The following is a 15,603-nucleotide window of genomic DNA, read 5'->3' as shown; positions in this document are numbered from 1 at the left end:
TATACATATTATACACACACTAAAATTAAATATTATTAAATAAAATTAATTGGAATTTTCGGCCGCCTCTCCCTCTTTCCGAGTCTTCTCCTCCTCTCAAAATCGCGAAAGGCTTTCGGCCGCGATAGCGCTTAGGGTTTGCAGTTTGTGCTCGTTTTCTAATCTCTACTTCGATTTGTCTTGGATACTATCTCTTTGTCTCGGCTGCTGCGTTTTCTTGCTTGGTTGCTCGAAATTCTTCCCGGGTTGCTTGTTTGGCTACTGAGGTGTTATATCGGAGTATCTTTTCTCTAATATTTCATATTTATCTTCAGGTTCGCCTCTTAGCTTAAATTTTCTTAAATTTAATTTAGATTTATTTAGATTTTTTGAGTGAAAACTAGTTTTTGAAGTTTTTTGGGGAGTGAAATATCGTATATTGCATCTAGAGCTGATTTTTTGTTTATGAATGAGATCCGATATAAGGGCTTTGTTGTGAAATTTGATTCGTCTATTGTGCATATGTGCTGTGAAGTTTGATTCAGTTAGTACCGGATCATGAAAAGATTCTAGTTGATTAGAGATTCTTAAACCCTGCAATAAAAGAAAGGTTTTACTAATCACGGGCTGCCATGAATGGTATACCCAAGTTAAATTTGAGTTATTGCTGTTCTTCTCTTTGCAAATGTATACCCTTAACATTGGAGTTGTTTTGAATTGGCTTGTGAGGCTTTGGGCCAAACCAAGTAGAATCATCTGTACATTAATTTGTATGATAAATTGATTGATTTTAGCATGTTTAATGGCTTTGTCATTGTCCAAGTTGGATTGATTTGCAAAAGGGTGCTTACAACCTAGGGAAAGCCCTATTTGACTTAAGGGAAACTGAGGCTTTTGACTCAAGGTGCTAGCCCATTTAATTTTTTTTTTTTATGTTTGGCAATTTTTAAATATTGAGAGGAAATTATACTCACATTGGTGGCTTTTATATCATTGTATCATACTTATTGATTTAATTGGCGGTAGTAGCTATGTGCATGCTTGATTGATTTAATTAGATTAGTGGTGTAGTATTATCCCAAGTGATTTACTGGGCTTCTTGGCTTAGTGCCATCACAATTGTTTTAATGTTTCGACCCAATTTGCTTTATTTATTCAGCTTCTATCATATTCGTCTGAAGTGTTGGAGTCAAGTTATGAGGCTGAATTTATATGCAGTTAGGTCTTATATGCTTGAGAATTTTATTTTCTTTATAATTTATGGGAGTCATGAGAAGACCTAATCGAATCTTTTGTTTTGTTTCAGCATATTTTCATTTGGTTATTGTGACATATATCCGTAGTGAATACCCTTTCTATTTAAATAGTAGGATTTACATCTTTGGGATGAACCGTTGGTTTAATTGATATGTCTTACATTATCGGAGAAGGCCTAGTTGATTTGGTGGGTTTGTCACTTGAAGGCTATGAAGGTCTATACAAATGAGTCATTAGATTTTTCAGGGCTTACCTGAAAAGAGGCATGTATTTGGTTAATATATTTTCATTTTAATTAGTCTCAATGGCTTTATTTAAATACAGTGTCAAATGATTTGATGAATCCCATAGTTGAGCCTAGGATGCACTATGATAATTAGTGGTTTTTCTAAGGTTTTACATATTTGGGAAGGTCAATTGATTTAATTGATAAGTCTTACATTATTGGAGAAGGGATAGTTGATTTGGTGTGGTTTGTCACTTGAAGGCTATGATGGTATATGCAAATTTATCATTAGATTTTTCAAGACTTACCTGAATAGAGGCATGTATTTGGTTAATAGATTTTCATTTATTTAGTTTTGATGGCTCTATTTAAATACAGTGTCAAATGACTTGATGAAACCCATAGTTGAGCCTAGGATGTACTATGATAATTAGTGTAGTGTACCATTGTAAAGAGTGGTTGATACAGTTTCTAGGATTTATGTCTCAAATATTTAATACTACTAAGGAGGCACTTCAATTTATAGTTTTTCCATCCTCATAGGCATGTTCACAAACTTTCCAAAATTTGAGGAATTTTGTAATTTGGAATGTATAAGAATACTCAACTTGTGTTAGAGGTTCCACACCCTTCATTTGTTGATGAAGGACTCCCTTGAGTTTGAAATTTGGACTCTTAAATATTTCACGAATGTTTTTGGTCCAAGGTTTGTTTTCATAATTTTCACATCAAAGGATGACTTTACCTTTATGAATTTTTTTATCATAGGGTTTAAAAGTCACGAGGGAGCCTCATAGGATGGGATAGGGAGGGAGGGAGGGAGGGAGGGAGGGTCAACATGAATAAAATGCATGGGCAAATTATTTTCTCTCTCGGTTGGCTCCACTATATTCTCTTAGCATTAAGTTTTTGTTTTTACTTATAAAAGAAAATTGTTCAATGTAATTGTTTTTGTTTTGCAGGTTTTCAGTATTTCTTGTTTGCTATCCTCCATCATGGCTACTCGTAAGTTTCCATAATGTCATGAATGCTATCTATTTTGCTTCCATATTTCCTAGTTTTTTCAAATGGTGATACCTTATTCTATTACTCTAGATGACTCATTTTTGGTGGCATATATGATAACCTGAAAATAAATATTTTTGTCTGTGAAAAGGCACGGACTTTGAATGTTTCCCCCTTGAAAAGTTGCTTTTGTTATGCTTTTTGCAAGAACAATAGTTAGTAAAACAAGCAACTATACCAAACATATTGTGGATTGACTTTTAAAATAACGTACTGCGTACAATTTCAGAGGGAAATACATATCCTTGTCATGTGTAGAATGAAAAATTGTTCCTTGGGCTGATAGAAGAGATGTCTATGGACCTAAATCAACTTTAATGGGTGGACATCAATATGAATAAGAATATCAAGTTGACGTAAAAAAAAATTATGAACTACCAACACATCCCACTAAAATGAATTTGGTTTCATAATGTTGGGAAAATAGCTACCTTTTTTAATTTTAGAACTTGCCTTACTATAATTTAGCCTTTGAGAGCTCATTTTCCTTTAATTTTTGGGTCATTTACATCATACCACCTAATTCCTACGTATTTATATATATAGCACCTGAACTTTAATTTTTTTACTTTTATACCCCTAAATCTTTCATATCACATAAAAATACACTATTTTAGCTTTTAAAAGTTGGAATACACCTTCTCATGTATAGATATATTGGCATATATGTAAGTATTGGAGTTTAGGTGGAATATGTAAATACATAAAAATTGGGTGATATTTATGTAAATCATCCTTTCTTTCTTTTTCATTTGTCAACAACTTGGTATTCAGTTGCTTCGGCTACTGTGTATAAGAACCATACATGCTGTGTACTGAATTGGATTGAAATTTTGAAAGACTGAATGAAACTCTTCCATATGGGGATCTGGCAAAATTTAATGTTGAAACCCTGTGAGGTCATTGAATATGTAAATATTGGTCTTAGACTGAAAGAAACCGTGACTTCACATTAAGATTTTTGAAATTCTCTTTCAGAAGTATGTTTGTGGGAATTCCTTATAGCGAAATTTACCTACGGAGGACACAATTCATATATATTTACATATTTCACACAAAAACTTACCTATTTACTTGCATAGCATTTTAAACCTATGCATGAAAAGGTGTATTTCACTTTTAAAAGTGATAATATTGCTATATTAAAAGATTTGAGTTCTATGTGTGTAAATATGAAATTTTAGGCTCGAGATATGTAAATACATGAGAATTTTGTGCTATATATGCAAGTGGCCCTATTTTATATGATTACGCTGAACTTAGTTTAGTTTTTTTATTGATATGCTTTTGATTTTTGAGGGATTTTGAACTGTGTAATTTCCTATGTATGCATATATTATGACCATCAGGACTTCAGTTTGAAAACTGCTGCGATATTGGTGTGTTCTCGAAACTTACGAATGCCTATTGTCTGGTTGCTATTGGAGGGTCAGAGAACTTCTACAGGTTGCTTCGTTGAGGATTTGGTGATACAGGCTTCTATTTCTATACGAGAATAGTGTCAAAATAATCCCCTAACTTTTTATAGAGATGGGTAATTTTATTCAGAGTCAATAGCAAATTTAGTCCCAACTCTTTTTAATATGGGTTGAAATAATTTTCGCCTCAATTTAAAGAGTTCGGGAATTAGTTTGGCTCTTTTATGGACTCTGGGACTAAAATAGCTCTGTATAAACAGTCAGGGGACTATTTTGACTCATTGTCTATATCTATATAATTTACTCCTCTCTTCACCCTCTGTTTTTTTTTTCCCTTTTCGGTGTGCTAAGACGATGTTTCATCCCATTTGCAGCGTGTTTGAATCTGAGCTTGCTGATGTTATTCCTGTGGTGAAAACTTCTATTGCAGGCACTAGAATAATTGGCCGTATGTGTGCTGGTAAGTACTGAAAAGTTCCTGTAATTTTAGGCTTCTGCACGCGCTTTTATGTATTTCTTAAAAAATCCACATTTTTTCAACAGGAAATAAGAATGGGCTTCTTGTACCTCACTCAACCACTGATCAAGGTAGGGTTTTCTTTATAGTCGCTCAATTGTGGTCATATTAACATATATCTCTAGTTTACGCTACCTATTTTCGTTTTTATTGATAAAATAAACAGTATTTTTTTTTTTTGGTTTTCTGTGTAGCTAATTAATACTATCATTCTGGATTATTTTCATTTGTTAGGCATATTTTTTGTCACAGTCATTTGAAGTTTCTGTCTTTTTGAAATAATGATTTTTGAATGCTCCATTTCATTATAAGTTCTTTAGATAACGTTTTTTTTTTTTTGCAAAATACTAATTTTTGTTGTAGTATATTCTGATGAATGTTAATGACTTTGTATAGCATTATTTTGATGTGGAGGGCGGGTATCTGCCATTGGTAGGCTGTCTAAAGTAATATTTTAGGTCGACTCGGGCACAATTTAAATTTAACGGTTATATGCTGCTTGTCTAGTATGGGTTCATAATTTTAGAGGGGAGCATTTCCCCCCTACAATCCATTGACCTTTCAATTGGAATCGCCCCTATGATCAATGTTTAGCAACATCATTTGGTGTGATTAATATTTAGAAAATGATGAGTTTGAATTGGAAGAATTGGGGAACATGTTGCAAATATTATATTATGTCGTCTCCGATGTCTTTTTTGGTCAAATCTAATGTTTTTTGGTGCTAGGAAGTTTTAATTTCAAGATATTATATTTATAGTTGGACCCGTTTGTTCCTTCATTGAAGGAGTATATGAGGACTTTATATTTTAAAATTTTCTCAAAATAATAGGATAATTCTTAATTTTTAATGAATAAATTTACAGAAAATTCTGAATTGTTAGTGTATGAAATATTATAACTAATTGTTATTATTAAAATTTATGACACCTAGCAATGGAGTGGTGGGCGAGGATGGATAACTAATTGTTGCTCCATTTTATATGACAGTTGGCACAAAAGCCACATAAGTTACAATCTCACACAAACGAGAGCGCAATGTTGCGGTTTTTAAGTTCACATTTTGATTCATACACAATTGGATTAAAATGTTTAAATGATGACGCAGTAAATGCTGTGAACAGAAAACTGAGGAATGTGAGGTTCAAGGAGCAGATGGTGGTTGTCATGGTGGCTGAGAAATTAGTAGTTAAAGGGATTAAATTAAGCAAGTTTGAGTGGCAGAAACTGTGAGATGTGTAGTTTATATATATATATTTTCATTTATCAAGGCAAATTAATACAAAATTAATATATATGAGGGAATGACCCCGAGTTATGCTGCTGCTGTTTCCAGGGGTTTTACTCCCGGCGTAGGCGGCCGTTCCTGTTTCTTCCCTCAAGAATTTTATGATGTACATGAATTTGGAGTTGGTTATACCTTTATTAAAAAAAATGGGAAGAAAGAATGACAAACCCGCTTTGTTTCTCACTGATGAGAAAACAAGTATATTGGCTTCAACATATAGATATACTCTTGTTGGGAAATTTTCGTATGAAAATTCCAAGCTTGAGATTATTAGAAAGCGTTTCGATTCTCTTAAGCTCACAGGGAGTTGGAAAGTTGGTTCGTTAGATGGCCGTCACGTTCTCATTCAACTCTCAAATGACGCAGATTATACCCACTCTTTGCTCAAAAAGTTCTCAAAATCGATAATTGCTTTATGAAAATTCTGAAATGGACAGTGGATTTTGATCCTAATTGGAATCTCCTATTATCCCGGTTTGGGTTAATTTTCCGGGGCTCAAGGTGCATCTCTTCAATTATGAAACCCTTTATACATTGACAACTGCTTTTGGGAAACTGTTGAAGGTCGATACTCCCACACTTGATACAACCAGGCCATCTGAAGCTTGTGTGCTTGTAGAGTGCGACATCACTCAACCCTTTCCAGGGGAGATTTGGATTGACTCCCCTCATCAGGGTTATTGGCAGAAGATTGTGATGAGACCTCATCCCCAATCCTGCTCCCACTGTGGAATGTTTGGTCATAGCTTTTCCTACTGTTATTGGTTGCATCCCCATCTACGGTCGACTGTAGTCCCAACTCCTGTTTCTGAGCACATTTCTGCTGAGGTTATAACCTCTTCCTCACTGTCTGTGATACCTACTGTTATGCCCATGGTGGATACAGTGCAAAATGGTTTGTCTACTGATATTGTTTCGGAGAATGTTGATAAGGGTCGTTTGTTGGAGGAAAGTCAGGTGGTTGCCCCTGGAAGGCAGGACGCGGTCTCCGCCCCTTCTTCTACTGGAGTGGACATACTATCCTCTCAGGCTCTACACTACCGTGGAGGCTGCTCAGGCTCCCCTTTATAAGGTGATTGAAGATGGGGATGAAGTGAACATTCACATTCAGATGACGGAAAAAGTTTCTTCTAATACTAACGAGGAAGATTTAGAGCCAAACACAAACCATTTTACTGCTATTAATCAGTTGGTAGAACTATCTGTTGAGGGGGCAAGTGTTTCCCAAGTATTGGAAGACTGTCCTACACAAACTCAGGAACTCATCGTTGCAATTGACTTTCCTTCTACGGATCAGACTGAACTGTCTTCAGTAGAAAAATGACAAGTTTACATTTCTCGGCGGAGGAAAAAGGCTGGGGACACTGTTCAGCTTGAAAACTTAATGGATGATATCTTGGTCACTTCTGGCAATGGAACAACACTTCAAAGTTTGCTATCTAGATCCGCTCCAAGAACCAGAGGAAAAGACATGTCTAAACTGCCCGTCCATAGACACTTGTTTTTGCATATTTTCTTTTTTTGAGTCTTTTGTATCTTTTTGTTGGGGTATCTTTGTACCATGTATCGTATGAGTAGGGCATCATCTATTGGATATATATATATATATAATTTAGATTATTTATTTATTTTGAAATGAGTTGTATACAATCAATCAAAGTTTTGTTCATGTTTGGCTCATATATACTTGTGTTCAAAATATTTGTTTGTATCCAACTTGCTTCAGCAAAGAAATAATTGTATACGAGCTACTTAGCCAATCAACAGCTGCTTGCTGTGATGAGCTTTTAACAGCCTTAGTTGTGCTATTTGTTTTTTGTTGAACGTCTAGATGCATTTTGTTTTATTTTAAAAAAAAATTGTCAAATTTTAAGGTTTTTTAATGAGTTTGAATTTTAAATTTTTTATCTTTTATTATATTTTTATTTGCATAATAATAGAAAATTTATATGTTTATGCTAGTCCCTTGGGGCTTATGACCTGCCTCCTGAAAATTAAATTAGGATGCAACCTAATTTTGGGTTGATAGTTCAATTAGGACTAATTAAGAATTTGGGATCGTTATGGTTTAATTGATTTAAAACAAAGACCTTGATTAGTTTGAGCATTCCATTCTTTTGCTCCATGAAGTCAAATTAACTAATCTGTTCGATTGAATTTATATTGGTTCATTTGATATTTTTATTTGGGCTAAATTTTGCTTCATATTTTGTTTAAAGTTCAATATGGCTAACTCTTGCTTATTTGCATCCATCTGAATCAAACAAGCTTATTTGATCAGATTTATATGGCTGTTTTCAGGATTTGGCTTGTGTTAAATCTAGGAGATTGTTTTCATTATTTTCCTCCAAATCAACTTCTGATGTTTTATTTTGTTAGCCCTATTTTTTCATCACACTTGATCCAATAGTTTGAATGATTCGATCAACCGAGTTTCATTGACTTTTGCTATGATCAAATTGATAGATGGAAGATTTGCCTGCCTACCACACAATTCTTTTGTATTTACACTTCGAACTCCTAAACTTCAATGTTTACATGCACATCGTCTTCTCTATGCATCAAAACAACAACAACAACAACAACAACAACAACAAAGTCTTAATCCCACTACGTGGGGTCGGCTACCTGAATCCTTTTTCTCCATTGCGTCCTATTTAGTGTCATATTTTCATTTAGTTCTAGTAAATTAAGATCATTTTTAATACAATAAGCCCAAGTCTTACTAGATTTACCTCTGCCTTTCTTAACACAAGTTGAATCTAAAACATCTGCTCTCCTAATCGGATCATCAGATGGTCGACGTTTAATGTGAACAAACTATCTAAGATGACTTTCTCTAATTTTGTTCGTCACAGGAGCTACACCAACCCTATCACGAATATATTCATTTCGCAATTTGTCTCTAAGTGTAAAGCCACTCATCCACCTAATCATTCTCATCTCGGCAACACTTAACTTATTATTATGCTTCTCTTTTAAAGGCCAACATTCAACGCCATAGAGCATTGCAAGTCTCACCACCGTCTTATAGAATTTTCCTTTCAGTCTAAGCGGTACTTTTCTATCACACAAAAGGCCCAGAAGCATTCCTCCACTTCAACCAACCAACTTGAATTCTACTATTAACATCTCCATCTATATCACCATCGCTTTGAACAATAGACCCAAGATATCTAAATCGTTCACACCTTTTAATAAATTGATCACCCAAAGTCACACTTCTGTCACTAGAGCTATTACTACTAAAATTACATTCCATGTATTCAGTTTTAGTTCTACTTATACGAAGGCCTTTAGACTCTAATGTAGACCTCCATAATTCAAGTTTTTCCTGGGCTTTTTCTCTCGTTTTATCCACGAGAAGGATATCATCAGCAAAAAAACATACATCAAGGTACATCCTCCTATAGATGTCCAGTAAGACCATCCATAACTAAAGCAAAAAGATATGGGCTTAAAGCCGATCCCTGATGTAATCCAACAGAAATAAGAAAATATTTTATCAATCCTTCTTCAGTTTGAACACAAGTAACAACTCTAGTATACATATCTTTAATGACTTGAATATAAGTCATATCAACACCTTTCTCTCGAGAACTCTCCAAAGGATATCTCTAGGAACCTTATCGTAAGCTTTTTCTAAATCAATAAAAATCAAATATAGATTTTCCTTATTATCTCTGAACTTCTCTATGCATCAAAAGGTGTACTTTATTTATTAGAAGTTAAAAAAGTGGTATTTTTGATGTGATATGAAAGATTTTGGTGGTATAAGTGTAACCGTTAAAGTTTAGATGTCAAGGCGTGTGAGTGGTATGGTGTGTATGTAAGCGCCTGCCCTTTTCCTATTCTACCTATATTATTTTGATTTGGACGGTAGACTTGAATATTATAAAGCTTAACATTGCTTAAATAGGGTTGAGGCTTCCTACGTGTGCATATGCTCAATGCATTAGCTTCTCAACTTTGCGGTAGAAAAATTCTTCGTGCTTTAGGAGGACTCTTTAACACGCATTCATAAACTGCTCGTGCTTTTACCGTAGTTTTTGTATCATATAACATCTATAGCTTAATATTTACAACTATAACACTTTTATATCATAAACCTATGCATGAAAAGATGTATTTTGTCTTAAAAAAATTTAGCAATGGCCTTATTTTTGATTCGATGCTAAATTTTTAAGTGTTATGGATGTAAATGCGAAACTTTAGGTTTTAGATATGTAAATACATGATACTTGTGTGTTATATTTGTAAATGACCGAAAGAGAAAGGAAGCAGTGGTTTTGGACTGCATTTAGAATATATATTTATTTTTATTTTAGAGAGGAATTTTGACAAACAAAAGAAGATAAAAAAATTTTAACGAATGGCATGGAAATGCTTACAATGTTACTTACCCTTGTTAATTATATATACAGGTGTAAGACGAACCCAATTTAACGGTAAATTTACTCCTAAAATATTTGGCCAACTTGTTCTTGATGTGCATCACTTCTCTTTTTCTATGGAGCAAAAGTATTTCTATAGGTTGTAGCATGACTAGTACTTTGCCTTTGCTGGTGCTAGTCGTAGATTGTGTGTTAGGCCTGCAATATTCTTGGTACGAAATGATTTTCCTGATGAAAATATTTTTTTAGTAGCGGGACCAGCTCCTTTTTATAATGTGGGTAAAAATTAAAATATTTAAATGATATAATAATTAATGATGATAATACACACACACACATACAGATACATACATACACATATACATAGCACACAATTCTAATGTATTTACAAATCTCACACCTAAACTTTCATATTTACATATATCTCACCTAAATATTTAGTATCACACAAAAAATAACAGTACTATTACTTTTTAAAAGTGAAGTATACTTTTTCATGCATAGATTTGAAACACCAAAGTGTTATGTATGTAAAATATTAAAGTTTAGGTGTGAGATATGTAACATAAAGATTATGGGCTAGATATGTAAATTTCTCATATATATACAACAACAATAACAAGCTTTTATCTCACTAAGTGGGGTCGGCAACATGATTCCTTTTTCTACATTGTGTTCTATTAAGTGTCATATTTTTATTTAGTTTTCATAAATTAAGATCATTTTTAGTGCAACAGACCCAAGTCTTTTTAGGTTTATCATCTTAAGATGACTGTCTCTGCTCTTGTTTAACATTGGAGCTACTCTAACCCTTTCATAGAAATATTTTCGTATTTTATCTCTAAGTGGAAAGCCACTCATCCACCCGAGCATTCTCATCTCATCAACACTTAGTTTTATGCTTCTCTTTTACAGACCAACTTTTTGTGCCATAAAACATTGCGTAAGTTTTACCACCATCTTTTAAAATTTTTCTTCAAGTTTAAGCAGTAATTTTCTATCACACAATATACTAGATACATTACTCCACTTCAGTCATCCAACTTGAATTCTGCTAATAACATCCTCTTTTTAATTGTCACTTTGAACAATAGATCCAAAATATCTAAACATTTACTCTTTATAATTACTTGATCACCCATTTTTATAATCTCGACACTAGATCTACTACTAATAAAACTTCATTCCATGCATTCAGTTTTAGATTTATTCAAGCGAAAGCCTTTAGATTCTAAAGTTGACCTCCATATTTCAATTTTTTCCTGAACTCTATCTCTAGACTTGTCCTCCAGAAGGATATCATCAGCGAAAAACATACACCAAGGTATATCTTCCTGTAAATGCCCACTAAATGCTTAAATTTCTCATATTATAATATTTTTTTAGAAAAAAAACACAAACAACTAGCAAAATAATGCCATTAAATATATAACTGAAAAATATTGTAAAAATTTAGAAATATATAAATAGATAAGGAGTTAAGTTGGGCATTCTTTTAGTGGGAAGCGGGTAAAATTATAAATTATGGGAGGTCAAATCTCTAACAAAAAATTAAGGTTGTTCCGCCTATGCTTTTCTTGCCAATATAATGTGGTTAAACGCTTCATAAGCGCTTGCTATGAAACCATGGCAAACTGGTCAAGAAAGATTTGCTAGTTCTCTTTCATTAATACACCATAAAAGAAATACATAATATTTTCATTTTGTTGCGTGAATAGGTACTTTCGGGATCAAATGAATATTTTGTACCCACTTCATAGTTAACAATGTTAATTTTGTGATATTTTTAATATTTGAATCGTGTACAATTAGTTGACTTTTGTTTGCATAAATGTCTGGGTATACTTTTAACAGAGCTTCAACATCTGCGTAATAGTCTACCAGATCAAGTGATCGTTCAACGAATTGAAGAGAAATTGTCTGCTTTAGGCAACTGCATCGCCTGCAATGACCATGTTGCTCTCACTCATCCCGACCTCGACCGGGTAAATTGTTTGATTTTCTTTCATTTCTAGCCAGTAAATCCGAATATGATTAATGAAAATTTCTTATTTACTGCATTTATTTAAGTGGGCTTTTACATACATGCCACGCAATTCTTATGCATTTACATATCTAACATCTAAACTTTCATATTTACTTGGATAGCACTTGAAGTTTTGACTGTTACATAATACTACCATTTACTTTTTAAAAGTGAAGTACATGTTTTTATGCATATGTTTATTACGTCAAAATTGTATAAATGTAAGGAGCATTTAGATAAATAGCACACATTTATAATATATTTATATATCTCACACCTAAATTTTAGAAGTAATGCATCGGGCCTATTTTGTGATAGAAAAGTACCACTAAGCCTTGAAAGGAAAATTTTATAAGATGGTGGTGAGATCTGTAATATTTTATGGTGCAGAATGTTGGCCTCTTATAGAGAATCATAAAACTAATTTAAGTGTTGTTGTGATGAGAATGCTTAGGTGGATGAGTTGCTATACACCTAGGGCCCGTTTGGGTATTTGGTGCTGTGACGTTTTGAAAACGCATCTGGTCTGTTTGGGTAAACTGCGTTTTGACAGCTTATGTATTTTCAAAATGCAGAAAACAGCGTTTTCACACCGCATCTCTTATTGACAACAGTCTGGCTTTTCCAAAAAAAAATAAAAATTTGTAATAGCCACCGCACCTAGCTTATCAATAGATTTTTTTAATCAGCTTATCAACAGATTATTCAATAAGCTACAGCTGCCCCAAATAGACCTCTAGAGACCAAATGTGAAACACATATATCCGTGAAAGAGTTGGTGTAACTCTAGTGGTAGACACGATTAGAGACAGTCATCTTAAATGCTTTGGTCGCATTAAAAGCCGACCACTTGATGATCTGGTTACATGTTTTAGATTCGACTTATGTTAAGAAAAGTAAAGATAAATCTAAAAAGATTTGGGTATCTCGTATAAAAATGATTTCAACTTATTAGAATTAATTAAAAATATGGCACTCAATAGGACACGGTGGAGAAAAATGATTCATGTAGTCGACCCTACTTCGTGGGATAAAAGCTTGTTGTTGTACTCCTAAACTTTCATATCTACACATAGTACTCAAACTTTTAATATCACATAAAAGATATCACCGTTACCATTTTTTAAAAGTGAAATACACCTTTTTCATGCATAGATTTAAAGCACCAAGTGCTATTTATGCTAATATGAAAGTCTACCTTTGGGATATGTAAATACATAAGAATTGTGTGCTACGCATGTAAATTTATAAATTTGATGGTTAAAGTGCTAGATTTATAAATACATAAGAGTTGTGTGCTATTCAAGGGGGCATTCACTTACATATTTGATTGCATAATTCTTATGTATTTACATATCTAACATCTGATCATTCATATTTAATTGCATAACACCTAAATTTTGAATCTGACATCAAAATACCACTATCATTTCCTTTTTAAAAATGAAATACACCTTTTTCAGGCATGGGTTTATGGGGCATTTGCATACATAGCACACAATTCTAATGTATTAACATATCTCATACCTCAAATTTCATATTACACACACAACACTCTATGTATATAAGCATGAAAGTTTAGGTGTGAGATATGGAAATACATAAGAATTGAGTGCCACCAATGTAAATTTCCCTAAATATAAATATGATAGTTTAGGTGTTAGATTTGTAAATACATAAGAATTGTCTGGCATGCATCCAAATTTCCTTTCATTTAATTAACTTTTGGTGACATGATTAATTGGATCTCAGGAAACTGAAGATCTCATCGCTGATATTCTGGGAGTGGAGGTATTCAGACAGACTGTAGCTGGTAACATTCTTGTTGGCAGCTATTGTGCATTTTCTAACAAAGGTGGCCTGGTAAACTCCCAACTTCCACCAATGCTTTTATCCTTTGAAAATGGAATAAAATGTCAAAATATTTCAGCCCACATTAACAATGATTTGATAATTTTATAAACCCCGGGACTAAAATGACACCCGATAGAAAGTCAGGGAACAATTTTGACACTTTTCTTTTTAAAAATGAAAGGTGCATCCTCATACGTCCATCGAGGACCTTGACGAGCTTTCGACGCTTCTTCAAGTACCTCTCGTGGCGGGAACGGTGAACCGCGGCAGCGAGGTCATTGCCGCCGGCATGGCTGTCAATGACTGGACTGCATTCTGCGGCCTGGACACCACAGCGACCGAGCTCTCGGTCATCGAGAGCGTGTTTAAACTAAGAGAAGCTCATCCAAATATGATTGTCGACGAGATGAGGAAGTCGCTGATCGACAGCTATGTCTGAAACTCGACCCGTTGAGTTAGATTTGAATTTGTACGTACTGTTTGGAATTTTAAGATTTTTATTGATCATTTTCTTTTAATTTATATTATGAAATAATTTGATGTTCTTTGTTAGATTATCTCTGTAGCGAATTGGCTAGATGGTGTGTTGTAACATGAATGAACGCTTGCTTCTAGATGATGTGCATGCATGCATGATTGATACTTTTTTCACATCTATATGCATTTTATTGTCACGTTAATTATTTTTTTTTAAGTGATGTAAATGTTTTCTTGCGTAAATTTCTTGATTGTGATAAAAATAAATATAAAAATTGTTTTGCTTCCGTGGCCGCGTATAGCAAGGCTGTAAACGAGCCGAGTTTGAGCGAGCTCAGGCTCGCTCAGGCTCGGCTCGTGTTCGAAATCAGCTTGTGTTCGAAACTGGCTCGTGAACAGTGTGTTCGTGTTCGGCTTGTTAAAATTAAACTGAAAAAAATAGATGTAAAATGCTGGATAACCTGGATCAAATATATGCAAAACAAGACGTACAACCACATTATTACAAAGGGCAGTTACGATTTAAACATAGATATAAATATATATTATATAAATAATTATATGTATATTTTTTTATTTCGAGCTAAAACGAGTCGAACATGAGCGAACAAAGAGCTGCTCGTGTTTGGCTTGTTTATAATTCTATCTTTAAGAACTTGTTTGTGTTTGACTCGTTTACTTAACGAACGAGCAAAACACGAGCTGTTCGTGAACAACGAGCTTTTTTGACAGCCTTATGTATGGCCAAATTTATTGATTACTACTGCTTTTAGGACATCAAAAAAGAAAATCTTAAAGTCTAATTTGTAGGTTTTGTGCCGATATTATGATGGTATTTTTGTGAATGTCATCGCAATGCCACCATCAATCCGAACGTATATTATTGGAGAGTGATATGAAACACGGATTTACATGTGTTCGCGGCATGATATGGACTCGTGACACTTATATTATTGAAAATATAAGACACGGGTACTCATCAGACACAAGTATTACATACAAAACGAGCCAAACATGAACAATACAAATAAATATTTGTTCTTTTGTGTTCAGCTCGTTTTGACTCAAAATATTATTAATTAATTAATTAATTAATTATATA

At 33.7% G+C, this 15,603-nt stretch overlaps 1 protein-coding gene across 2 annotated transcripts; it reads left to right on the top strand.

Moving 5' to 3' along the window:
• Window positions 1-59: 59 nt before the first annotated feature.
• Window positions 60-14,546, top strand: LOC110037419 (eukaryotic translation initiation factor 6-2). Of its 2 annotated transcripts, none has more exons than XM_020742065.1 (8): window positions 60-266; window positions 2,425-2,467; window positions 3,877-3,973; window positions 4,320-4,405; window positions 4,489-4,533; window positions 11,999-12,129; window positions 13,923-14,033; window positions 14,206-14,546. In XM_020742065.1, exons 2-8 carry the CDS (start codon window positions 2,458-2,460, stop codon window positions 14,461-14,463), a joined length of 738 nt encoding a protein of 245 aa, XP_020597724.1. In that variant the 5' UTR covers window positions 60-266; window positions 2,425-2,457; the 3' UTR covers window positions 14,464-14,546. The 2 variants fall into 2 exon arrangements, with proteins under 2 accessions (XP_020597724.1, XP_020597723.1); XM_020742064.1 differs by having other exon boundaries at window positions 60-314.
• Window positions 14,547-15,603: the final 1,057 nt, after the last annotated feature.

This window comes from Phalaenopsis equestris, unplaced genomic scaffold (assembly GCF_001263595.1).
Source record: "Phalaenopsis equestris unplaced genomic scaffold, ASM126359v1 Scaffold219149, whole genome shotgun sequence".
Lineage (NCBI taxonomy): Eukaryota > Viridiplantae > Streptophyta > Magnoliopsida > Asparagales > Orchidaceae > Phalaenopsis > Phalaenopsis equestris.
This window is presented reverse-complemented; position numbering and strand designations above follow the sequence as displayed.